A 27,289-nucleotide genomic window follows, 5' to 3' on the forward strand; every position below is an offset into this window, starting at 1 on the left:
CTGGAGGAATTTTTTCTTGTAAAAATTGGTTAACATTTTTTCCCCTTAAGAATCCAGCAAATAAATAGTTCTGAGGGCTTTCTGCAACCATTCAAGTCACCTTTAGAAAAATAAATAGATGCATCTTATAATATAAAAATTTGGCAAGCTTTTCATTGGTAATCTGGGTGGTTGCATTTTGGATTTAAAAATATTCTAATAGGAGACTAAAAATTAACATTTAAAAGTGGTCTCTGCATAAGCACTGCAACTGCATTTTCATAACATTTTAACAGATTAAGGGGATAAACTGTGGTGAAGACAATGAAGGAACCTTATCAAATGAGCATTTCACATAGACTTACCGTAGATTGGAATTAAGCTGTGCTAACGAATCCTGCCTCATTTGCATGGCCAAAACCTAATCCTAATGAAACTTCATGGTAGATAACTAACATGTTTTCTTCATAGCAACATTAGTTTGGTAATAAAACTGTGCCGGGTACAGATTCTGAGTTACTGAGCCACAAATCAACAGCACCTCTGTTATCCATGGAAAAAGTATCCCAGGTAGAACAAAGTTAAGAGTTTAATGCAGCTCAAGCCAAGCCAAATTCATCTGGCTTTCCTAGAGAGATATATTAGAGGGTGGATTTGAGTTATGCTAATGAATCTGGATCTGTTAGCAGGGATCACATCTGATCCCTGTATAACACTGCAGGAGATTCATCAGCCACACTTTATTAAACTAAAAAAACCCCAACTTTTAAATCCAGAAATTAAAAATCTATAAATTACTCCCCTTTTACTGTAATAACTGAAACAACTAACATGATGCATTCAAATCCCACCCTCAACTCACAAAGTACTTTATAAAGGAAAAACCCTCTGAAGTACTGAAATCAGTTACTACAAATGTGTAAGGACAGATCCTGAAAGTTTGGTGTGCAGATGTGCACACCTCACACACACATATTGACACAAAAGTGACATTTTTCAAAAGTTTCTGTGTCAGCTGGAAGCAGAACCCCATAACTGAGGCACATCATGGTTTCATATAATGAAAATTTCCTTACAGTAAACAACACTGCACTGAGCATCTCTGCACGTATCTAAAACATAAGAACTCAATTCATCAAATCTTCTTCTCTCCAGACATGGGCCCAGCTGGTGTTGAACTCTTGTAGCTGCTTTAGCTTATTCTGGCTGGGGTCAATCTCTTGGCTCAGACAAGTTTAATACACACTAGGAACACCCCTTGCCATTTTTGACACATCACTGGAAAACTCACACTCCAGAGATTGACAGGGGCGGCTGGCAAAATGCCCCTTTCTAGTCAATTTGCATGTGCAGTTGTGGGTTTCACACATAATAATTTGGGAGTGCGTAAACTTTTCAAGCATTATTCCAGACAATATTTAAAAACACAGCTTTACTTGGATGTTAGTGGTCAGAATGCTACTGCCTTCAAGTTAACTACTAGCCTCTCAGATAAACACCTCTTGGATAAACTAACAAACACATTTTATCAGAGAAACAATTTTTTAAGAATATGTGAAAGTGATGGCTGACCAGCTTAGAAAGAAATTGGAATAGGAAAAAAACCCCACAGATTCAAAGCATTTCTTATTCATTGACATGTATTTCAAATTTTTAAAAATTGATTTATTGGTGAGATAGAAAAATAATGAGAGAGGAAAGCAGAAAGTCATTCAACAAATTAGTCAGCACAGCATCTGAGGGTCCTATATTTGGTTCTAAAACATAAAACTATATTGATATTCTTTTCTTAAAAAGCAGTGGAGTTGTGCAGCATTTTGATTTGCATTGTTCACGGTGTTAAATGGAGGGGCTTCTACCACTTGCACACCAAAGCAGAAAAACTGGAGGAGCAGTCAGATACCACAGAGGTAGATGAACCATACATTGATTCTTTTTTCTTTATAGTTCAGCAGTGTGGTATGAGACACAGCAACAAAACCGTATTTAAGAAGTGCTTGTCCAATGTACTGAGTCAAATATTCATTTGTGATTTTTTAAATTTTTACACCAAAAAGAATAGAAGACTGAACACACCTTTAATAAGTCCCTTTTCTTGCAATGTTTTCAATGAGGGTCTTCGGGAGATGAACTTCTTTAATCTGCTTTTAATTCGGTTTCTGTCATTTGTGTCAGAGGCACTGTAGTTCAGCCTGAAAACTGAAGGAAATCAAAAGAGAAACTTTTAGTGAAACGGTATTTCTAAATTAACAGTAGGTTTCTGAGATATCCTGAGAAAAGAGTGGCCATAACCACCCTGGTAAGATCCCAGTCATGCGGTAGGTCAGCAGCGTGGCTGGTTGGACACTACAAACCATCTGATTAATACTTTTGTGAATAAACACGACGAGTTCACTCTGCCGGTTACGCGCAGAGCTCTGTTATTTATTGCCCATAAGTATTTGGATGGTGACCAGTTTGCTCATGAAGTGTTCACGAATCCCACAAGTTTCACATGGGTGATTTTTCAGCTCCAACTCCAGGCTCCGAGTGTGCTACGCACTATTAGCTGTGCACTCCTAGCAATGAGAGAGGATGGATGGTCACACCACCAGTGAAGGACTGGATTCTCTTGCCAAGATGGATTAAGCGTTATATATATATATATATATTTAATGCACTTATAGAAAACATGGCTGTGTGCCACGAAATGTGTGCAAGACGCATTAATTTATGGAAAGAAAAGTATTCCCGTCCTAATGATTATATTTTATTATATTTAAGCATTTACCAAACTGAGAAACAATTTGAGCGCAATTTATTCCTGCTCTGTGTCAAAAAGACATAGAATCCAGCTGCAGAAAATCCCCTGGAGGAGGTTTCAAAGGCATAAATTTAACTTTTTCTCTGCTGAGGTGCTTACAGGGCACTGGGATGGCTATCAAAATAGTAAGGAGGAGAAGTTCAGCATGTTCCAGAAGCAGCAGAGATGCCATGGGGAGACCGTTCATAGAGCTTTTCCTGAACAAGCTGTTTTTAAAGATTTTTAACAAATCACCTGAGATTTGCCACCCTTGAATAACTCTTGTTCAGTATCTTGAGCTCTGTCATTGTGCCCATTTCTGACTAGTTTAATGGGCAGCCAGAGTGGTGCATCCTCCCTTGGCAAAGGCCTCCAGCTTGGAGAGGGGTGGGCTTCTTCTTTCCAAGGAAAGAACAGCCTTCTACCTTCTCTTGGAAATCAATTAACCAATTAATCAATCAATCAATCCACCAAAATACAATATTCTCCACAAGGTGCGTTGGCAGGAGCCTGGTCCATTGTCCCTTTGACAGAATGTCTAAAGAGATAATTTAGCTGCAGTTGCAGACATGCTCCCTTCTCTCCCCATGCAGACTGGACCTCCCCTGTAATGCAGCAATCTTCAGACAGAGGGTCCAAGCAAAGAGAGAGAACAAAATTAAAAGTATGATCGTTATTATCAGTCTTTTCTTTTTTATCAAGGCATTTTGCATTAGTTTTAAACAGAAACAGAACATTTAAAGGTGCACAATTACAAAACAATGGCGAGCTAAAATAGCTGGTTAAGCAACAGCAACAACCCTGGAATATTGTGGTTTACATTACAAATCTGATTTTAACAGCCAAACTTATAAAATGGTTTATGCTTTGCTGTTGTCAAGGGAGAAAAACTTGCCAAATTGTTCATTTTAAGTAAATAGAACATAGCCAATTAAGGAAAGCAATATTTAAACACATGCCTACAATGATCAGAGCATAGTTTGCTTCTGATTTCACTACTGATTTTAACAGAAGAGTGTTCCATTTTCCCACAGCACTAAAATGACCCCACACATACTTCCACAAACTAGTAATCACACAGGACAAATAAAAGGACACTTTACTGGAAAATACATGGCTTGGTACAAGAATCCATCACTTATGAAAACTGAAATTCACATTTTTTAATGGCAGCATTCCTGGAGAGATGTATCATAGAACATAAAGATTAGCATTCAATTGATAGTTGGTGCTTTTTTAACATTATAGCAGAGGACTTTTTGTTCAAAATTGAGCAATCCTTGGCAGGGACAAGCTAAAATTCCAAGTCACTTGGCTGTGCTATAAAAAGAACAACAAATGGATGTTTCTAATTCTGCATCTTAGTGGTACTTTGAAACAGTGAAGTAAGTTGTATTTAGTTTGGGGTCTCTTTTGTCGCTCAGTGTCACTCAGTCCATAGCAATTCACAACCAGGTTGGCTTTATCCTGAAGTTTCCCCAAGTGATGTAAATGATGCAGGAGTGAAAATACACTTTAAGTCCATCATTTGCCTGCCACTTTTCCCATTCTGGGGGCTCTGAAGTGTTTTATGCCCACTTTGAGTCTGCACCAGACTGCAAGAGTTAAGGTGTTCCAAGTGGAGTACATGTGGTCATCCTGTGAAGGGTAGGACATCAGGGTGAACATCCCTCTCTTTAGAAAGACAATTAACCCAGCTGGAAGTTTTATACCTGAAACAGCAATTATGGTGTTAAAACTACATCTAGAGGTAGGAATAATTATTGTCATGGATATCTTTGTATGTACCACGTTTTGCTGTATGAAACACAGTTTAAAACAACAGTTGATGAATTTCTCATTTTATTCTATTAAATACTTGTGAGTCACCAGAAAAAAACTCCAAGCCTCACAGAAATTTAAGGGTTTAGATAGCATGTTCCAAAACCAAGCTTAGGCAGAAATATTAATGTTGGGATCCCACTCAGAAATATTCCTTCTCTTGCCAAACAATTCTTCTCACAATATCCCCATATTAAAATTGTTGTCCTATTATGTTTGGAAAGGCAAAGAAGACCAAACATTAAAACAAAACAAAACAAAACAAAACACAACAGGTATAAAACTCAAAAAGCACAATAAATATTTTTTTAACACTTTCTTTTTTACATTTTAGGTTCTGAATTTGGCCAGAAGTATCCTACATGAAAGAGAGCTGGCAAATATCAAACAACATAAAAAAGGAAAAGTCAGTTCCACACAGAAGCAAAAATAAGACTCTTAAGGACTGACGTACAAAATAATAATCATTTTTTTTCTGCTTGTGCAAGTGCGTGCAAGGACACTTCATCAGCAAAAATGTAAGCTGAATATTGTCTGATTTTCATGTTTGGCTGGTAGTAAGTTAAAACCTTTAGATCTAGAAAAGCATTTCTGATTACTTTTGATATTTTATTAGACCTCCATTATTCCACAGGTTTGAAAGGTGTGAAAGGACCAATGAAATAATGGCAAGATCTTTTCCTCAATTCTCAATATGTATAAAGTCAAAGTAGCTAATGACAATAAGGAAGTGCTCTTCATGTTGGGTACAAAACATAAAGTAGTATAAACACATTTTTAGGTCTAAAAGAAAGAACATATCTTTGGTCCTTAGCACTGTAATAACATTGGCTGACTTAGAGGGGATAAGTACAAGTTAAATGCTCAGGGGAAAAATAAAAGAAAAAAAAAAAAAAAGCATTAAGCAAAAACTGACCTGTACTTTTCTGCCTTGTAAAAATTGTCTGAATCCTTATTCAAATCTAGCCTTAATAATAGCATATAAATAGTAGAAGCATGGAAGGCAAGAATGAATGCAACACCTCCCAGTGACGCAGGTCTACAGAACACAAAGGAAGTTTTGAGATGTACAGATGAATAATTACTTTTTACCATTCAATGTCCTGCATTGCAACCACAATGCAATGAGAATAAATTTTCTATAGTTTAATCAGGATTAAGCAGTGACCAATAAATTGCAGGGTGAAGCTACAAAAGCCTTTCTCCAAGATTTTGGCATGGCAGCCTCTCACAGAGGTAGGCAAGGCACTGAACTCTTCAGAGCCAGGATAAAAATGTTTATGAGATTACTTCCTGTGAATTTAATCATGCACCTAGATAATGTATTTCTAACAGAATGTTTTTCCTGGGTGTGATGTTCTGAGCAAAGCCTGGATGATTCAGAGTGTAAAATTTTTTAATATGTCCTAAACTCCATATTTTATTGGCAAGACTTTGTAACTCCCTATAACATGATCTCAGATTCCTTCCAATGACTTTTATTTCACTCTTAATTTACTCTGCATTTGTACATAATCTCAGGGGTTTACCTATGATTAATTCCTGCCAGGTACAGTGTATCTGAACACTTCCAATGTGTTGAAAGCATTGGTTTTTGAAGAACTATCCATTAATGACTTTCTGAACTGTGACAATGGATATTGACAGTGCTTGTCAGACTAAAGCACTATTGATTGTCTCACATCATGTGTATTGCAAAACCAATTTCTTTCAAGCACCTCTTCCTAACTGAAATACATTATTATGATGCCTATCTGTTTATTATAACACCCAAAATTACCGTATGTAATTCATTTGGATGGAAGGAGCAGTGGGAATGGATGGGGTGTTAAAAGATTTAAATATCTTTACATTCCTAGCTTCTCTTCCATTAGCCTTTATCTCCAGGAAAAAAAAAAAAAAAACAAAAAAAAAAACCAAAAAAAACAAAAGCAATTGTCTGGGCCATCCATATTTTTTTTAGTATTCTTCAAAGACATTAAAATTTTGTGAAGTTCTTAGAAAGACATGAGTTGTAGTGTAATGATAACACTCATAAATGGAGTTAAGGTAATTATTTCCCAAGGAATACTAAAAATGACCGGCCTGAGCATTCAAAATATAGAACACACTGACCAAAATCCTTGCTGGAACTTTCTTAAAATACATATGAACAGATCCTTGTGCTTAACTCTCGTGTCTGATGTATTAAAATAATAATTTTCTAAAGTCCTTTACAGACTTGTAACCAGAGTCCTCAGTAACACCTTGCAGGACTGAAACAAAGCTGAGATGGCAAAAGAGGGAGGCAGGAATAGGTCTCTATGACTTTGGAGAAAGAAAGTGCCAGTCTAACAGCAGTGCTACCACATATGTGTGAAACCATTAATTGGAAGGAATTAATTAGTTAATTAATTAATTTCAAGTAGTGGGAATGTTTAATTGCTGAGTGTCTTATATTTCTGAAGAAGCATATCTTAATGTGCAGACGTGTATGATTATGCCTACATTCTAAAAGACACTGTAATTTAGTATATTGACTCATGACTTCGTTTTATTGGATACCACTGGAATCCAGAATTCAACATTTCATCAAATTTTTTTGGCCTGCAGCACATGTGAACCTACTGTCAGTCCTTTAAGGAAGAAGCAGCATGCATCATTGCCTGTAAAAATAGACAGGTTTTCAACCAGTACCAGAGTTTTGAAAGTGACAAAACCAAGTCCTACTTCCTTCCTTTTCTTTGTGATGCTCTGAGATGGAGCCAATAAAATCTGCTCTCTAAGGATAAAGAATTCACCTCACCTTCTTTATTGAGTTAGGGACTTTTGCCAGTCATCCTGTTTTATCCCTTAGTAAAATCCCTGGGCATGTCTCTGAATTATACACACTATAATTAATTTTTTTTTTGGTAAAAGAGTAGAATGAGAGACAGGTACACAGTCAGCTTAAAGGCGTTAGAAAAACAACTGAGGGGGGAAAAAAATCAAGAATTGGGTATTGCTTCTTATCATTTTTTTTATAATCTTCAAAATTACAGATTATATATTATTATTGTTACATATTATCAAAATGTGCAGCATCAGAATGGGTATCTCCTTCCAGGAGAGGCTCAGAAGATTTTGTTTGATTTGGCACCAAAGGACCTGAAGTCATTCAGGTTTATGGTGCAATAATAGATATTTGCCACAGCAAGTATATCTACATTTACAGATGTTTATGAAGTAAGCTCAGAAATAAACAATAGGAAAAAGAAAACAGTGATTATATAGCACAAATAATTTTTCTGTAATATGACAGTCTAACAACCTAAGTACTCAGTAGTGTCATTACACTTTGTGAAATCTGCATGCATTAGCAGTAAAGATTCAATAAAATGGCTGTATAATTCATATTTTGCATCATGCTCTTATGCTTATAAAATTTAAAAAATAATTGTCCCCCTAATAATAAATGGGAATAAATTAATAGCATGTTAAACATCACTACACGTTTACATTGTAAAATAAAAATGCCATTCCCACACAGCTTTTCTTAGTGGTATTTGCACCATAAATATTTAGAAACGTAAGCAATATTTCTGAGTATATACTGGATTTATAAGCACAGATCATACCAGACACATTTCTTTAATAAAATAAATATTTTTTTTTAGAAAAATTAAAATGTAAGAGGCCAAATCTATCTGGATTTCAGTTGTGCATTTTATATGATGCCAAATAGGAAATGATTAGTTAAACTAGTGAAGATGTAGAGAACTAAAAAAATAACTGTGAAATGTCTAAATAAGGTATTAAAATGAGCTTTGTTGAAAGAAGAACTACTGTATTGCAGGGAAGTTACCAGTGGAAGTCCTGAAATATTCTTGCAATAGCTCTTTGAGTTTTCATTAAAGACTTCAGCAGGAAAAACAGAAGCATTCAAAAAATTGCTTGCTGACTCAAATTTGGAAACATCATCAGCTGAGACAAGAATTTGGGATTTCAGGCAAAAACTTGGTGACGTTGAGACTGGAAACTGGAATAAACAGATTAGAACTATCCACAGCATGGTTAGAGAAGGATTGGAATTATGGAATCATGGAGTCATGAAGGTGGGAAAAGACCTCTAAGACCATCAAGTCCAACTCTTCCTCAGCACTTCCAAGCCCATCACTAACCCATGCTCTCAAGTGCCACATCTACACATCTTTTCAAGATTGCCAGGGCTCGTGACTCAATCACTACCCTGGGCAGCCTGTTCCAGTACCTGACCAACAAATCCAAAATATTTGATTTAAATTAATAAAAAATAATCCTCTCTCATGAGTGTATAACCATGGACCCATATGTGGGGTGGAAATTCCTGGCAGAAGAGGTGCAGGCAGCAGCAGTGAGAAGCACCAGGAGGAAGAGGCTGCTGAGATTTTGGAAGGAGACAGGGAGCTTGGCATGTTTGGCCAGCTGGAAAATGGCTGGGAAGAGCTGGGATTGTTCTCTATGAATTTGCTGGTGGGGGTGGGAAAAGGAGCAGGGGAGGAGAAGAGGACAGCAGGGAGGGAGAAGAGCTGTTTTAACTGAAGAACAATGTTGGCATGAGAATAGATGAGTATAAACTGGCCATAATATGAAGTTATAAACCACCCTTTTAAAGAAGTCGTGGTGGCAAAAAAACCTAAAAGAATTTAAGATGCAGCTTAATAAATTTATGTATGAGGACACATAACACGGTACCTTGTGACAGGAGAGACTGGACTAGATCACCCAGGACTTGCCAAGCCTTTCTTTCCACAATTTTTTTTGGTATTGTCACAATATTAGAAACATTATTATACAAACTTAACTCGAGTATAAAAACCACAATGCCAGAAATCAATGAATTCATTTTATTCATACAGTATGACCAGTTTATGTTCATCTAATGTAAAACATGTGGGGTTTGGATGAAATCTGCTGCAGCACACAAAGTCAGAGTATTTAGAGTCTAGGAGGAGAGAGCACAGTGTACTCGGGAAGGGGAAACTGGTCTGCCCAAGCTCATGTCAGGGATTAGAACCTTTAACACAGCCTTTTTGCAAAAATATTCCCAGGAGAATACTCAATGGATGGTCGAACACATAGAAATTGGAGAGTGGTCCTTGCCCTTACCTAACTGGATGAATCAGTGTTTGCAGCCACACAGTCTTATCCCACCCATAAAATGTGACAATTACTGAGAAAAAGAGCTGCAGTATTTGAGTTAATGACTTTGGAAGCTCACATACATCCTATAAAATATTATTTAAGAAGACTTCACAAAACAAAAAAGGAATCCCATGCAATTAGAGGTTGAGGAAGACAGAGCAAGATTCTGTAGACTATTTCCAGATTAAGTTGAACAAGTAATTTACAATAAATAATGCATTCAGGGGCTTTCTGATTATGGAGTTCTGTTTACTTTCTTCTGTTGTGAAATATATGCAAATAACTTTCAAGTCTTTAAACTTGCCTCCTGAGTTAATCTGAAAAAAAACCTTTTCAACCTTTTGCAAATATTATGAATAGTCATCTCTTCCACTAAATTGCTCAGGCAAAAGGACAAGAAAACAATATGGTTCCATTTTTACCAGGAGCACTGGGCAGATTTACACCAAAATAAAACCCTTTTAGGGGGCTGGGTGCTAGTAACTGTGTGGAAATTTTACCTTAAAATCCTACATATAATTCTGTCTTGTGCATTTGGAAGCAAATTAATTATCTGCAGAGAACAAGGGAGTCTTGTATTTATATCAGCCTTGTTAAGAATTATACAAATGTTTCATATATTGAAATTTTGACATGTGCTTGGATACTGTGTTGAGCCTCTAATTCAGATCCAGTCTTTTGGGACCCTTCCAGAAAGAATATCCTACCAATGAATTTCCTTTTTCTTGAAACTTTTATCATTATGTTTCATTCTTCTAAATTTTAAAAGTAAATTATTTTAATATTTAATTATATTCCCATTGTACTCAATCTCTGATTATACTCATAACCTTGTATTTTTTGACCCATAATGAACCTCTAGTGTTTCTTATACAATAAAGGACAGAATTAATTCATGGTGCCCGTTATGAAACCAACATGTTAAAACTGTTTATTTCCAATGAGAAGCAGTAGTGACATTCAGCTCTATATTTGCTGTTTCAAACCACAAGTTCCAGCACATTTTTCTCTTTTAAACATCAAGTTTCATACTTTCCAGTGACGGTAGATGTGGTAGTTTATGAAGGAGAATGGCACACCCATTATCTTTAAAGTAATCAAAAAATATCTAGCCAGAGATCTGAAATCCATTTGCTGTACTCTGTCAACTATACCTTATCAAATTATCCCTACCTCAATTATTTCATTAGAGTAAGAACAACAACAAAAGATCACCCATGAGCTCATTTGTAAAAGGAGCACATTGTCAGATTTCAGAACTCCTTTTATTTCTTACCTCAAGTGAAAATTCTGGGAAGAATCTCCAATAGCTATGTTCGCATAAAGATAAACCTTAGACAGTCACTCTAATGCCATCAACTAAATTTTATTTTTGAATAGAAATTATTTCCATTTGCTAAAACACAACTGATCTTCAGACTTTTGAGCAGTTGCAGTTCTTTGCTCAGGTAGTGTCCATGTGAGGACACTGGAAAAGCTTCCCTAAAGGTGATTTAGGATCTGCATAAAATAAACAAACCCAAAAGCAGGCTACAGTTTTTTTGGGTTTTTTGTTTTGTTTTGTTTTGTTTTGTTTTGTTTTTTTTTTTTTGTTTGTTTGTTTGTTTTTTTTTTTTTTTGAAGCTAATGCGAATGGAGAAGGAGCCAGGGGAATTACAGGAGGAAAAGAGAAGACCAGAAAGGAGCTTCAGGTTTATTTTGTGGCTGGGACCCCAAGTCTGCCTGGCCCTTGTGCAGGGGCTCAGAGAGGGACACCTCCAGAGATATTGTTGGGCATGTGGTGACATTTAGTACTTTATCTAGTCTCCAGAACAGCTGCACTGGAATAAGCTGCTTGAGCAGGCAAATAGTTACTAATTATCAGGCTATTTTCCTGAAATAAAATCAGGCCAGCCATCACAACAACTCTGAGACACTTCAATCAGCTACTTGTGGGGTTTTTATGGGTGCACTGACTCTCTGTCTGACCAGCCATGGTCAAAATTCAGACAAAATGTTAAAAAGAGCCAATAGAAGACTGTTTTAGCTTTAAAATTAATGTTCCAGCTGACAAACTGTGCAGGGGCTTAACCTACTTTAGAACATATTTAATAGCATAATTTAGCCTCAAAAAAGAAAAGCAAAATAACTAATGATGGACAAATTTAGGGGTCGGATCTAGTTCAGATAAACATTCAAAAGTTCAGATGTTTAACCAAACCTTATCTTGTCCATGAAAAGCCTCAGACTGAAGGGTTCTATCAAATACAAGCAAAGTACAGGAGGTTGTGGAAACTTTTCCTCACAGAAGGAAAACTATTATCAGAGGCCTGCACCTTATTGCAGCACTCACGTGTAAAGCAGTTAAGCATCAAAGAGAAAGCAAAACATTTCAGAAAACTGCTTCATGGTCACAGTAATATTTGGATGAAATCCAATACAGAGAAAGGAAAATAATATTAAGGGGAAAGATAATACAAATGCAATTAGACTATCAACCAATAAAACTTGATAGCTGAAACCTTCCAAGCTTAGAGAGAGTAAGGAAACTGGAGATCAGAGGACTCTGTCTTTTGAAGTCTTGCTGTCCAGATCCTGGGGACCATTATCCAGCTGAGTATTTTAAAGACATTATGAATATTCTGTCACAGAATTAGAAAGCTTTATTACTGTGAATGACCTGTAACTTGAGCAGGGACTGCTACAAATTAATGCCAAATAAACAATTGTTTGGAAAAGGTGAATTCTGCTAACTTAGTTTTCTGGGTTACAACTCACTAGTCAAGAAACTTGCTTTCAAACAGCATTCTCCTTGTGGGTTATTGATAATAGAAAGTATAATTCTAATGGATCCTCTCCATTCTCACATTCTCCAAATACAAACAAATTTTTGAAAACTCTCTTAGAAAAGATGAGACTGCTGCTCTGCCTTGCCTGGCACTGTTTTTCACTCAGCAGGAAATATCTGCAACAGTACCCCAAAAGAAACCAAATTCAGACAAGAGATCCAGTAAACTACAGTATTTCAGGATCGTTTCTTTCCCTTTCCCCATGTCACCATGATTCAATCATCCTCTTTTCTTAAGCCTCTCCCTCACCTTTTCTTCTGCCTCCATCCCTCCAGCTACCTGTGAAAATAGAAAAAAAATTTGCTTTTCTCATAGTTGAACCCCAAATTCAAACCATCAGATGCCAAAACAAAAGGCACTTTAAACCAGACATCAAATGTCAGTTCAGAAATAACTCTGCGTCTTGCATTAAGAGCAAAGTTAAAACAATAAATCAAGTATTCCACTGCTTGTAATTGTGCCTTAATATCAGTTCTACCCTTGATCCATCATATTGAGTGATCAGATAACACAGTCTAATAATCCAGGTGTTTCAGTTTTTCCATTATTTATTCATTAATTTTTAGTGCTATCTTTTGATTTTCATTCAAACACATCAACTGAAATTTCTTCTTTCAAAAGATGAAAGGAAGGTAGGAACATTATAATACCCTAAAATAATCATCTTGAATTTTAAACAGAAAGGAAGAGGTTATTACATGTGTATTCACACAAATACATATATATATAAACAAAGATTATCTTTGCAGGAACTTCTGAACTTCTAGAAAGCCATAGAAATGAGATGAAGAGTTTGGCTTAAGTGAATGCGTCTGTGGCTTGGACAGAAGACAGTCAAATGTGATCCTGAGGTCATCACCTGCACTGCTCAATTTTTAGTCACCTTTCTGGTTCTTCCAGTATCACTTCTCAAGGGAAAACCTGGGCTGCTCAGGAGCCAGTTGAAAAATAAAAAAATAGGCCTGAGAAAAATCTAAAAAAAGGCCTTTTCTGAATAGGTCACAGCCAGTCTGTCCTAGAAAGAGTGAGCGTGAAGTGATGTGGATCAAACCATGAGTTCCTGCACCTTGAATTAACTCTTTCATTGTAGATAGCCACCAAGACAAAGGCTGTCTTTCCCTGATTTATGTTAGTGCCCCAAATTCTGCTAAATGGCAAATGATCCAGTCTGCATCTGGCTGCCCTCCTGTTCTGCCCTGCCCACATCTGGCCACCTTCCCTTGGGGCCTGAGTCCTTGGACTGAAGAATGACCTTCCTCAGCAAAAATAACTACAAAATGTGATTGCAAAATATATTAACTGTAAAGCTTTCTCTAGTAGGGATTCACACCTGCATGCTTTTAAAATTATTTCTGAGTTCTGTATGAAGTGTCTTCATGAATTTCAAAATAATTCCATTATAATCCTTTTTTGTCTCCAAAGGGCTTTTTTTCAAATGTATTAGCACTGGGGTATTGTTTAATGTTTTAATTTCATTTATTTTAAATGTGTTGTTTGTATAGAGTTGCTCAGATTTATAAAAATGTTACTTCTTTGCTTAAATTGAACACCTTAAAAATTAATTACAAAAACTATCACATGTAGGAGCATATTTTATATTCTATGAAGAGGCTTAAGGCAGGTTTGCTTTTTAGTTTTCATAATGAATGCACTGGATGCAAGAGATTAAAGGACAGCAAAATCTACCTGTCCTTTAAAAAAGTTGTTTACTTTTAGCATCTAAAAAATGGCAATGAAAGAGATAAAAATAATCCCTAGACTGTACCAGGTGAACCATTTCCACATGGGAGACTGAATTCTGCTTTCCAAGTGTGCGGGAAGACCTAAACTTGAATATAAATGCAAAAAACACTGACTGAAAGGGAGATTCAGAAAAGAGTTATTTGAGGTGATCAGAAAGAGAAAAGCAGCACCCTTTTGTAGGAAAGACTACAAAGTCCTGGCTGGCCTAGTTATCAGCCCAAGCAGGGAGTGGCACACCTGAGGCAGAACTGCTGCAAATGAAGAGGAGGCTAAATGTTGCCACAAGAACACAATTGTACCACAAGTCCATTTAGGCTGAAAATTAGAGTGCTTTCAGCTTGAAAACTGAAGTTTGGGAACATTTTTCCAGCCTGAGCTAAGGGGCAAAAGCATTACTACTGAATTTCATTAATTATGAAAGGAATCAAATGAGGTAGTTGTTTTCAAGAACTGGGGAATTGATTCAATGCTACAAAATGTCTGTCTGAGGCAGATAATGCTGTGTTACACTTTTCAATAACAGCAACGCAAGTGAATTCCTCTTGGGTGAATCCTGGGCGCACTTAAGACAATGGCCAATGGAATTAATTAAATGGAGCCAAATATCCTCGGTGGTGAGGGGAGCTGCTCATATGTCATAGCTCTCTCTTCAACATCAATATTTAAAGCCAGCTAGTTGGAACCTTTTACTTAATTGAGAAACAATACAGCATTTAACCCTTCAGTGATGTTCCACCCTTCGGCTTTCAGAGGCAGGATCTGTTTACCCAGCTCGTCAGCAGGCAGCTGGTGGAGCAAAGAGGAGATCCTATAAAACACATTCCTTTTTAATTCCTTAATATGCCCTGTCCAGGAGAGAGTTCCATTGAGTTGGTGTTTAAATATTTGGGATTTGCTGTCACAATTTAAAGTAAATAGATCCTTCTAGCTAGAAGGCCCAAATATATAAGTGATTTCACCACAGGGAAAAAGGTGAGTCTGGAAAGTAGGTATTCCTGTCTAGAGCCTGACGTATAGTCTCTCTAACTGAGCTTAATTTAGACATTTATAACCTAAAAACCTCCTTATTTCTGTCACATTCCTCCCAAAATACCTTGAGGATTGCATCTAGATTAGTTAGAAATAATAGTGAAACCTCAGGATACAGTATAGTGTAAGAATATTTTTTCTGGCCACAACCTTCCAATAGGGCTACTTATTTCAATAAATACCATGAAAGCTTCAAAATTATGTTTAAAGGAGTGATGGACAGGACTGGCTTTTCCTGAATAATAAAGTTCAGCAAGTCCTGCTCACTTGCTGTAGTTCTGACCTCTCTCCAAAGACTGCAGTCTAAAATATTCCCTGTTGCAGTGAGAACGCCTCCATCTATTTAGGTGTTATCTGTTGTCAGCCTCTTATTCCTTCCCTGTGGGGGAAAAGTTATGGAGATGCAAAAGCTGGAGATCTACTGACACATGGTGATGGAAGGTCGAGCAGAGGTAGCTGCATAGTGGGCTGTTTTCAACTATAAAAATTGTGGCAATTGTAGATTTGTACAATCTACATCAAACCTTAGTTTTGCTGCTTAATGTAAGGGAAGATCTACTGGTTATGGAACTAAGAGACTGCACCAAAGCAGTGGAAGACATGTTGGGCAGATGGGCTTGGAAGTGGCAGAGTCAGAGCAGAGTCCTCATTGCAGGAATCTACCTCACTCTAATGCATGGGAAAAAGCCCAACTGCTTGGCTCCAATAATGCCCAAAATCTCATTTTTTGTTTGTGATTGCTTTTTCTGAGGCAAGAGTGTGTCTGAAAAAAAAAAAAAAAAAACCTGCACTTTTTCCAAAATGTAGTTGTCTTAAGGGCTGTGTTAGTATCTGTGGTATGGTAAGAAAAGACTTAAAGCAATCAAGATACACAGTCTCTACTTGCCCCCATATCAAATCCATCTAGAGTGCACATGCAGGAGTTTATTTTGCTAAGAAAATATGTGGTGTCTCTCTCTTCTTTGGAACAAAGAAGAAATATGGATTTGTAACCTTTTCCTTTTCTTTTTTTTAAACTTAAGTCCTTCAATAGTGTTTTGAACAAACCTGAAGAGATTTTAAGACAGACTTTTTGTATTATAACATTCCCCTGGGTCGTATGTATGATCGTCTTTACTAAAGCTCCTTTCAGTCCCAGTTGAATAAATATGCATTTTGTTTCACTAATCTTGAAACAACAGGAATAAAGTTTACCCAGGTCTTTTATACCTCAGAGAACAAAACAAATACTACAAATCTTTAGAGAGAAAGGATATACAGAAGGGCTTGAGGTGAATGTTTCAAAGCAAATACTCTTTAAACGATGTGCAAATTATTTCAGCACTTGAACATGATTTATGAAAGGGGATTAGTCCACTGAAACAAGAACCGAGTTTAAACTGTTGGGTTTCAAAGTCAAGGATGAGAAGTGTTAGCTGGAAAAGGCAGAAGGAACTGGATAGTAATCTATAGTGAGGATTTCTGATTGATTTTCTTTAACTAACTCAATCCTACATTAGCTATCGCTGTCATTCATACTTAACTGTGGTGGGCAGCATAAAATACCTTCTTTTATGATATAATTCCCCATAAAAATGAAGTATGCAATGGTGATAATTAAGTAATAATGAGGTAATTAATAACTCAGTGACTAGCTCTCTATTTACTAGCATGCCCCATAAATGAGCATGAGGAGTGTGAAACAATTAAAGATTATCCAAGCTCAAACAGATAACTTTTCCAGGGAGTTGTGTGTCAGTGAGCAGACCAATGAGTCACAGGTCACATCTATAATAATACATTATATTATATTGTAATATTCCCACATACGCTTCACGTAATGGGTTAGAGCTACTCTTAAATACTATAAAAATGATCACTTTTATGTAATTGTAAAGATTAATAAGTGAGCTAACTTCTCATGGTTCTATAATGACCCTGCTGTTCTAGTAGGTAAAGGAAAATTTAATGATCCTGCTCAGATATGATTAATATCTAACTTTTTCCTGGCTAAAAATCTGGACTTGGTTCAATAAAAATGAATTAAGTGAACATGCATGGGTTTCCCTGCCAAATGTTTATATGGAAGTTGGATATGCCCAATTTAAAAATATGCTTTTCCAACCCAAATAGTAAACTCTGGAAGGATTTTGAAGAGTGAAGTAGAAATAAAACAAAGAATTAAGGAAACATTATATTATAATTGATGGAAACAGGATATTCAAATTCAGGAAAAAATGTAATTTTTTTAAGACTAGTCACAGCCAGTTGTGATTTTGAGTGCAACATAATCTTCTATTATCAGTAGAAGTGACACAATTTGTTTCTCAATTTGGCATGTTTTGCTTCCCACATGCCAATATTATCAATTCTTTGTTGCTGAATCAGTATTTTCTAAGCTTTAGGAAGAGAGAATACCTATACTTAATGTGGCAGAGAAACATAAGACTATAAATATGTAAAAAAATGTTTAGTCCCTGTAGTCCAGATGAGTGATTCCACTCTGCAAACCCAGCATGTCGCATTTTCTTTTCCTGCTTTTTTTTAGTCCCTGAAGCTAAGTGCATTCCTGTTGATGCAATAAAAATAAATGCCACAAACATACAAGATGCAGAGTGACAAAATTAACATTGCAGTAGGAAACTGCATATTTGCAGCTAGTTTTCATTTTGCTTTCTATTTTAATTGTTGCCATTGGTAATGCTGCACTAATATACATTATTGCTTTATGTTTCTTGGCTTTATTAAAAGTAATAAAACTGACCTATATATAACACTAACATTGTAATATAGTAATAGTCCCTAAATAACATAATTTGGCTTTGAACTTCACATTTAACTGAAATAAATGGACCAGGAAGGGGAAAGAATTCAGACCTCATCAGAACTAACAAAGAAATGGAGTGATTTCCAACTTCTGTGCTCTAATTAGAATCATGAAGGTCGTAAAAGACCTTTAAGATCATCGAGTCCAACTGTCAACCCAGTACCACCATCATGTTCACCAGCAAACCATGTCCTCAAGGGCCATATCCACACCTTTCTGGATCACTTCCAGGGATGGTGACTCCACCAGGGCCCTGGGCAATCTGTTAATTAACGCCCTCTTCAAAGAGGTGACTCTGTGTGGATGAAGGACTACATAAGCTACCACAAAATCCAGCCCTCAATAAGCTTGGCTGGGCCAGTAAAAACCCTCTCTACATCCCAAGACATGGTCTCCCAACCTTCTATCTCCTTCATGTGTTAGAGAGGAAGACAGAGAACTCCCAAAGGCTCCTCAGCACTGCCTGTAATTGCAGTGCCTTTTTCTAGGACATATAATGATGTTTTAAAGAAATAAATTTCTGACTTTTTTTTTCCCCTTCTATTTTTACACAGCCCAAACCATGCAAATCCATGTGTTCATGCCCTGGTGCCTGTCCTTTCCCTCCTCAGAGAACAAACAGCCTCAGACAGGAGGTCTTTGCCACAGAAATTCCCAGTCCTGTGCAGGGACAAACCTTAAACCTTCAAACAAGTCCTTGGAGGAAGGTTTAGCTAGGGAAGGACCAATTAGGACCAAGTAGGATCCAGGAGCCAGGAAGTTTTAAAGCTCCACCAAATTCTCCATTTCATCCACCATGTCCATTAAATGACCAAAATGGGTTTCTGCTGCTGTTTTTTTTTTGCCTCACACTCGTTTTACAGACTTAGTTATCTAACAAACTGCCTTCAGAAAGGATTCCGGATGCTTTAGTAATTAACAAAGGATAAATACACACCACGCTCAAGTTTCAAAATTCATCCTTCTGTAGAGAAGTGAATGAAAAAAAAAAAGCAATTTTGGGCAATTTTAAAGCACACAGTCCATGGTTCAATCCTAAGGACCATAAACTCCTGAATTTAACTGTCTTTTAAGAAACTAAAGCAGACTTCAATGCCCAGATGACTTTGTCGCAAATACCTATGAAGGGAGATTGAAATTATGATCCAGGAGTTTTGGGATTTTTTTCCTTGATTTAAAAGATGCTAGGAGGTGTTTTCCCAGACAATGCCATGAGGCCATTCCCTAGGGAAGCACGCAAAGGCTGTGGCATCCCAAGGCCAAAGCATCATCCTTTTGGACTAAAAGACCCATCACTCCCTGTTGAGAGTCCGAGAGGAATTTAGGTAAGAAAAGTATCATTATTTGAGTTGGCTGGTGGCCAGGGTGCTGGGGCTAAGACCCTGATCATTACGGAGAGCGGAAAGGAATCTCAAGCCTGCTGTTTAATATGCATGACATGTCAGCTTTGCTGTCAACATTTCCTTCCACCCCTGCCTTTGTCCACTTTTTTCCACCTGTTGCAACTTGTCCTTAGTGGGGCTGAGAGCTGGAATTGTCTCACTTTGGTATCACATTGTGTCTGGCACAATGACGCCTGGGGTCTCCGACTACTCTTGCTGAGACACTGAAATGACCATGAATAGCAATCATGCTGCCACAACTCACCAAGATGTTCCTTTTCACACATAATCATACATATTTTTTAAAATTCTTAAAGCTGGAGTTGTGGCACCTCCAGCTAGAATTCAAACATGGAGGAGATTTTCCAGGCTGCATGACTAACCACTGGGTTTCAAGTAAAGTGTTCTTGAAGATAAGTAAAAAGTATGCAAGTAGAAACAATAAAAATAATGCAATTCAATCTTATCAATTCAGGCAGTTCCAGCTTTTATGTGGCAAACAAGGAGATCAAATTGCATTTATCTAATATCACAGATTTTTTTTAAATGTCTAAAATATTTCATTATTTTGCTTTGGCAACCTAAAGCTGAGGAACAGATTACTGTTCCCACTACATAAGGAAATAACTGACAACAATTAGTATTTATTCTTGTTGCTTTTGTAATAAAAATAGAATTCCATCACTTTCAAGGAAACCTAAAATATTAATAAGAATGTGATGAACTGAGTAAATGTGACGCCATAAGGAAATGATGGAGAACAGGTTGGAAATATAGTGCTTTGGGAATGGATTGCATTATCAAGCTTGTGATTGTGCATTTTGACAAGAGCAGCCCTCAGATTGATACGGTAGCCAAAGGGCACTCTTCCTACTGCAGAGCTGTTTGTTTCCATCCAGAAGAGGGGGAGCAGAAGGGGAATTGATCCCCTCCGACAATCAATAGCAACTCCAGTCCAGGCTCTTCCACAAGAGGTCACTCCTGTGGGACAGAATTCCCAGATGATGGCCACAAATGGCCCAGAGGATCCCCAAGATGGGTGCATGGGCAGAAAAAGAAGAGCTGAGCTTAGCTGAGAGCATCCACTTGGTTTCACTGCCTAAAAAAAACCTGTCCTGACAGCTCCTGTGGTACTCACACAGTAAGGCCCCTTGGGGTTTGGAGAAAAGAGCGATTCCTGGGAACCTTGTGGTGCACAGACCCTTTCCTTACATCCCAGATTTTTTCCCTACTTCCTAGACACCACAACAGCATCTCTACTTGCACAGTAACCCAGGTACCTGGCTCCATGGGATATAAAACTAGCATGGCGGACCACCAACCAATTAAAACTGGTACTAATTAGGAGGAGTTTTTTGGCAACCTTATGAAAAAAACCCAAAACACCCCTATGGTCTGAATGATAACTAAATTACTTGGAAATTATGAAGTCTGACATTAATTTTTAATATTATCTGTTTAGAGCAACACTTTGGATTGAAAGAAGTGGTGCTGCAAGGCAGTTTTCTTGCGCAAAATTCTTCCTCCATTCTTCTTCTAATGGAGGAGGTTGCTGGGGTGAAAACCATGTTACTTATGACCAGCATCAGTTGCAGAAATTATATCAGTGAAATAGCTGACATCATAAAATAAAAAGTCATCTCTTTCCATGTATTTGAGAACAAGATCACAGTTTTGCATATTTTGGTAACACTCCCCAAGGCCATTCTTGGTTTCTCCTTAGGTCAAGAAAACTTCAATTAGAACATGAGTTGAAACCAAACTGGATGAGAAGCTACTGAAAAGCTGCATGACCAAGAGAACGGCCACCCTCTGAACTTTGGAAATTGAGCCTGGCAGTTTGAGCCCAATTTTCAATGAAAGCAGTGTCTACAGCTCAAAAAGCATAACAGAGAATTACCATTTGTCCTTGTAGTGCAGGCAGAAGCAATTAGGATTAGACAAAAAAGCCAAATTCCTGCTACTAAGTCTCTAGGGAAAGTCTCCCTGGTTTTAAATTAAAGAGTAAGTTACTGAAATGCTTTGGTTAGAATGTACCTGTCCTTTATATACTTGTACTGGTAAAAAAACAAAACAAATAAACAAACAAACAAAAACACCACAAAAAACAAAACCAAAAACAAAGCAATGCAGCAGTATTAAGATTAAAACTTGATATTTTTTGCAACTCCTACTATGCAGATAAGGTAAATACGAGTGAATCTGAGCTGTCTGAATATTTCATTAAAGGTTATCACAACGGGAGGGGGTGGGCTGCTCACACATCAGTTGCTCATCTTCTTTGTTAAACTGGAGGAGTTCTAAGGCGTCATTAAAAATCTCCTTTGTTTGGATTTGGCACTGGCAATAGTCAATAACGTAAAAGCACTATAAAATTATAAAATCATTAAACTTTGCAAGAACTTTATAAATACACTTGCAGATATTGCACATATCTTTGTGCTCTGCAGTCAAACTGGACAATGAAACGACCACCTGTTAACTGCTAACAATGTGTCATTACCAGTTCTCATGCCTTTTTAAAGCAATTTTGGCTCTAGCTGCCGATAATTCTGGCTACGATACTTGTGTGAACATTAAGGGCACAGAAAGCCAAAGGCAGAAAACTGACAATACAGTTTGTGCTTAGACTACTAATAAGTAAGTGAATAATATGATTTTTCTAATTCCACATAATTGCTTGATCTCAAGGGGCCAAAAAAAAAAATGTTCTGAATACATATTTTAGAAGCAATCCAATCTACGGTATTTAAATTCAAGCTTCGATTCAGTGAGATTTCACAGCAGATATTTTCACATTTTTTTAATAGTTTAAATAGCCTTTAACAAAACGGAGGTTATTCAGGATTCTCTAAGGTTTGAAAAGAAACATAGACTAAGTCTCTGTCACTGCTCATAGTCACTTTTTTTGTTTTGTCTGACAAATTATCATTTAAAGATATGTGAGAAGTCTAAATAAATAAATAAAAATTCCCTGAGTGCTGAGACAGTTTATGGGCATTTTGCTATTAGCTACAATAAGAGCAGAATCAGACCCTCAGAACTCACTGTGTTCTCAGTCTTATTTTTCTTCCTCTGAGAAATGCAACGTAAAACCCAGTGCAAAGATATTGGGACAATTTTTCACAAGCCATGTTCAGGCTACTTTATATTTTATAACACAAAGAAAAAAAAAAAAAACAAACCATAAAACCCTTAAAAAAATAAAAAAGAAAGAAACATCTTCAAGATAATAAGAAAACAAACCCCAAAATCCTGTGGTCTGCAAAAAGAGACTCTTTAATGAGTCTCTATTTGTGTGTACGCGCATGCATGTGTGCATATATTTATGATTGTGTGGATAATTATCATTAAAAATAGCTATGTTGGGTCTTTTCAATGCAGCCCTTTTTCTTAACATCTCAGGCTTTGATCCTGCACTGAAATGCGCGCAGGCAAATTCCTACAGAGCCCTTTGGTACCTAAAGTCACCTCAAACCAGCCTGCCAGTCTGGGGCTGTCACTGCGCCGACACCGGGAGCAGGATGTGAATCTCCCACCAAACAAAGGAGGAAAACAAAAATTCAGGGGAGGGGGTGAAGTTAAAAAAATGTTGGGTGAGGGATTCAGGGTCAGCAGCAGCTCCAGCTGCCCACGATCTCACGAGCATCTCGGCACAAACTGGGAGAGTCTTTTCAGAGGAGTAAAGCACGGCCCTGTTAGTTTTAGATCACTTTCTTTCCTAATCACACTGACAAACAATCAACGCCAAACCCTGGAATTTATCTTCTATAAAATTATAGATACATCACTGATTGTTGGCTGTGAAGGATATGTCAATTCTTTCAGCATTTCAGTGTATAAATACACAACAGACAAAATTACTCTGGCAATTTGAGGTATTTTACTAAAATGGAAACAAAGCAACTGCAACAGACCATTAACATAGGGCTCATGTTGCTTATTTTTAAAAATAAATGGCTTAAATAAATATCTTTGCTCCTAAACAAATTTATTTTGCTTAGGAGAGAGTGTCACCCTTTAAAAGTGTGGAGCTAGTAACTGTCTTTACTTAAATGCAAGTTATGTATATCAGTGCAGAACACATTCAGCTTTAAAATTCTCAGTGAACTTCCTTACATTCTGTATGTAATAAAAATTATCTTGTCCTGTAATGCATATTTATTTAAAAAAGAAACAAAAAAAAAAAAGAAAAAAAAAAAGGAAAGAAAAATGATGAAAGAAAAAAGCCTTACTTAACGATTTTCTGTGTTCAGGCTTTGGCTCTTTGGATTCAGTGTCTAAGTTATTCAGTAATTCAATGCTGGAGGATCTTCTGAGTTTGAACTCCAAATTTCTCGATGTAATTCTCTGTTCTTTTGGCTGGGAAAAGAATATATAGATATGTATATACATATGTGTATGCTTTTAATAAAATTATTATTTGTAAGAATGAAACGAGATTCCAGAATGCCAGTACAGAAGCTAACAGACACACGCAGAGCAAGTGTGCAGGGAGTATATAATTTAAGGAAAGTGTAACGCAAAATTTGTCATATGGCAAAGCTTTTATGGCCCTGGCAGACTGATCCTAATTTCTGAGATAAATTCCCATTTAAGTGAGGAAAACAAAAGGCCTGCTTCTTTAGGCTTTAGGGACCAAAATTATTTCCACATTGCAGGCTACTTTCAAATGCTGGCAAAGAGGAAGAGTGTTTAAATTGCTTTTCTGTTTTAGATAGTTGCAGTAAATATTCTTGCAAACACAATTACTTCAAACATCATTGCAAATTTGGGGTTGAATTCTGCTGGTTTAAGCTTAAGAAGTAGTCGGGGGGCTTTTCTCTTATTCTAATTTACTGGCGGACAAAGTGAAAATGAGCAGGGAACAGAAGCAAAAAAAGAAAAAAAAAAAAGAAGAACGAAAAAAAGGAGACGCTGTTTTGGCTGAAGCCACGTCTCTTCCCGTGGCATTTGGTCAGGTGAGACTCAGCCATCCCAAGAGCCTGGAAAGCTGCCAGGCTTTTTGCACTCATTCAGAGTTTCAGGAGTGAAATAGCTGGCAGGGATGGAGTGGCCAGGAGTGGTGCGTGGTGACATCCTGTCCTGCGCACTCGGACCTTGGCCAGGACCAGCCAACCACAGACCACTTGTGCCCCACCAACTGCTGCTGCTGTGGCTCTCTGCATGCTCAGGGCTGCAGATGCCAAAATATTACTTCAGCTACACTAAAAAAAAAAAATATATATATATATATATATATATAAAATCAGGTTTATTAGATGTTTAGTTGGATAATATGCCAAAAAAGATTTTTTTTTTCTGAGTCTCCATGGAAAACTCCACCCCAAAATCTTTAGCTGGATATCAATATCCTCACACACCCAATGAAATGCACAATATGAAGACATACATCATCAGATCAAACTTTCCTTGGCTGATTATAGCCTCAGGGTAATAGAATGTTTGTAGCTCTTTAAGGAAACAGTAGCTGTGTTCAAATTAACCCTTTCAAAGAGGCTGCAGATTCCACTGCACTGAAACCTCTGAAAAATGCAAGAAATGGGGATATTTTTCTCTCAACAGATTGTGCAGTGTACAAGGAAAGTCAGTAACCTCAAAAAAAAAAAAAAAAAGAAAAAGAAATTGTTCGTGGATCAGGGAAGGATAGGAGGAAGACGTTTGGAATTTGTACTGAGAGTGGCAAAAAAGAAAGAAAAAGCTACAGCTGAAGCTGGTTTGGTAATTAAAAACTGTTTTAATAAAATGCAACCCTGCTTACTTCTAGTAGAAAACCCCCAGCCTTCCTGGGAGAATACCAGCAATCAGTTACAAAGGAATATTATTTGCTAGCGTTATTCTTGTGAATAAGTAATACAAAAATTCATAAAAGGCTCAAATGTATTAATAGTTCTATTGAAGATTATATACTGTAGGCTGCATAAACAGAAAATGCAAAAATTCATTAGTTATTAAGTGCTTGTGTGCTTTTACAACCCTCAGCAAGCCAGCGTCCTTGTTATTTCAGAGAAATAAATGTAGCGTTCCGTTTCAAGGCAAGAATCAAATGACATTTTTGTGCAACAACCTTGTTTATCTGACATTTTTTAGTAGATTTGCATACATATTTTTATATCCTTCAGAGAAAGGAATGTCTAGCTAGCTGCTGACTGCCTAAAACCTGTAGAGATGCCTGAGCAAATGAAGTTGAAATTGCTACATCTTAATTAATAAAGGTAACAGCCAAAACAAATACATACCAATCTGTCAATTGCATTTTTGATAGCGTGGAACCAATCCAATATGAGAAAGTCGATATCCGACTGGAGGAGGAACTCATTTCCTGACACTGTCGTGATCTGGGGAGGGCATGGGCACACACAGGTGAGTAAAGCACACACTAGGCAGGTGATTTTCCACTATTTTCCCTCCCATTCCCACCAAATGCTCGTTCTTTTTACCAAGATTTCTCTGCTGGAGTGCCGAGTTACCGAGGAGTTCTGAACCTCTGTCTGAAAACTGTTTTGAATATGTCAAAACAAACGAGATATTGTCTCAGCAATGCAACCACAGAACACAAATAGTGCAGAAATAACGGGCATGTGACAAAAGTTAAGAAAAGCCAGGAAACTCGGTGTAACGAGACACAGTTCAAGGGAAATCAAAGCACCCTAAAAAGAAGCGAATGCATCATGAAAATTATTTCCTGCCATTTGCAGTTTCTATTTCTATTTTACTAGTTTTGTTTTTTTGTATCTGGTACGTCCATTCTTGAATTTGCACATTTATTATTTACCTATGATTCCCACTTCCAAACATTTTGGTAAAATTGATAATGTTGCCCTTTCACATTAAAAAAAAAAAGAAATTATCATCAAAGATGGCTGCAGCAGAGTAATTAGGAACCCACTTATTATGAAAAAAAAAAATTCCCCAGTTTGTCTGAATAGAAGTTGATTTACATTTTTGACCCACTCACTGGGAATATTTATCAAAAGAATATTCAATCCCCTGATAATGCTGTTTCACTGCCTAACCTAATATTTGGTGGAAATATGTATGTATATGCTGTTGGTCTGAACCTCTGTAAACCACTGGGATAATAATGATACATAATTTTTTATTTTACACACACACACATATATATGTATATATATATATATATATATATATTTATTTATTTATTTATTTATTTATTAATATTACCAGAGGAAATCTCCAGGTATTTCACACAACAGGTTGAAGCAACCATTTCACAGATGGCAAAACTGAGGCCCAGAGCTGTGCAGTGCTTTGCCCCAGGATTTTTCCACAGATTCCTGGTGCACATGGCCATGGAGCATCATCTGGACATGACATCTTTCTGTGTTTGCAGACAAGTCAACCAAGGGCTACATCGCCAGCACTTTTGGAAGGGGCAGGAGCTCGTTCTGCCCATGCTCCAAGACAGCTCAGCTCCTGCCAACTCTGGAACCAAAGTTTTATTCTTATTTTGCTGCTGTTAAAAGCTGCTTGTGCAAAAATTGTAGTATTCACACTTGGAAATGGAGCACTTGGATCTCAGTGTATTGAGGATGCAGGTTTAGTCTGAATGTTGGAATGTTCACTGGAACATGGGATTATTCAGCACCAAATAATGATTTCCTTCTGACCAACTTTGGGAAAAAACAAAGCGGTTATGGCCTGGCACAGTTTGTTTATGTAAATACATAAACAAACACATACCTGAAGTGCTACTGTTTCCCTGCATCTCCCCCGTGTAAGGAGTTTTTACTGAAGCTAAAAAGAAACAGCAGAT

General features: G+C 37.1%; 1 protein-coding gene across 1 annotated transcript in view; it reads right to left on the reverse strand.

Moving 5' to 3' along the window:
• ARHGAP15 (Rho GTPase activating protein 15) overlaps positions 1 to 27,289 on the reverse strand; it is a 322,109-nt gene that overhangs the window by 131,402 nt on the left and 163,418 nt on the right. Inside the window, exons 8-10 of the mRNA XM_068195158.1 lie at positions 25,752 to 25,850; positions 23,748 to 23,874; positions 2,056 to 2,178 (exon numbers count right to left, since the gene is read on the reverse strand). Of these exons, the coding sequence (XP_068051259.1) occupies positions 2,056 to 2,178; positions 23,748 to 23,874; positions 25,752 to 25,850 (349 nt within the window). The remainder of the gene's footprint in view (positions 1 to 2,055; positions 2,179 to 23,747; positions 23,875 to 25,751; positions 25,851 to 27,289) is intronic.

Source organism: Anomalospiza imberbis, chromosome 7, assembly GCF_031753505.1.
Source record: "Anomalospiza imberbis isolate Cuckoo-Finch-1a 21T00152 chromosome 7, ASM3175350v1, whole genome shotgun sequence".
NCBI lineage: Eukaryota > Metazoa > Chordata > Aves > Passeriformes > Viduidae > Anomalospiza > Anomalospiza imberbis.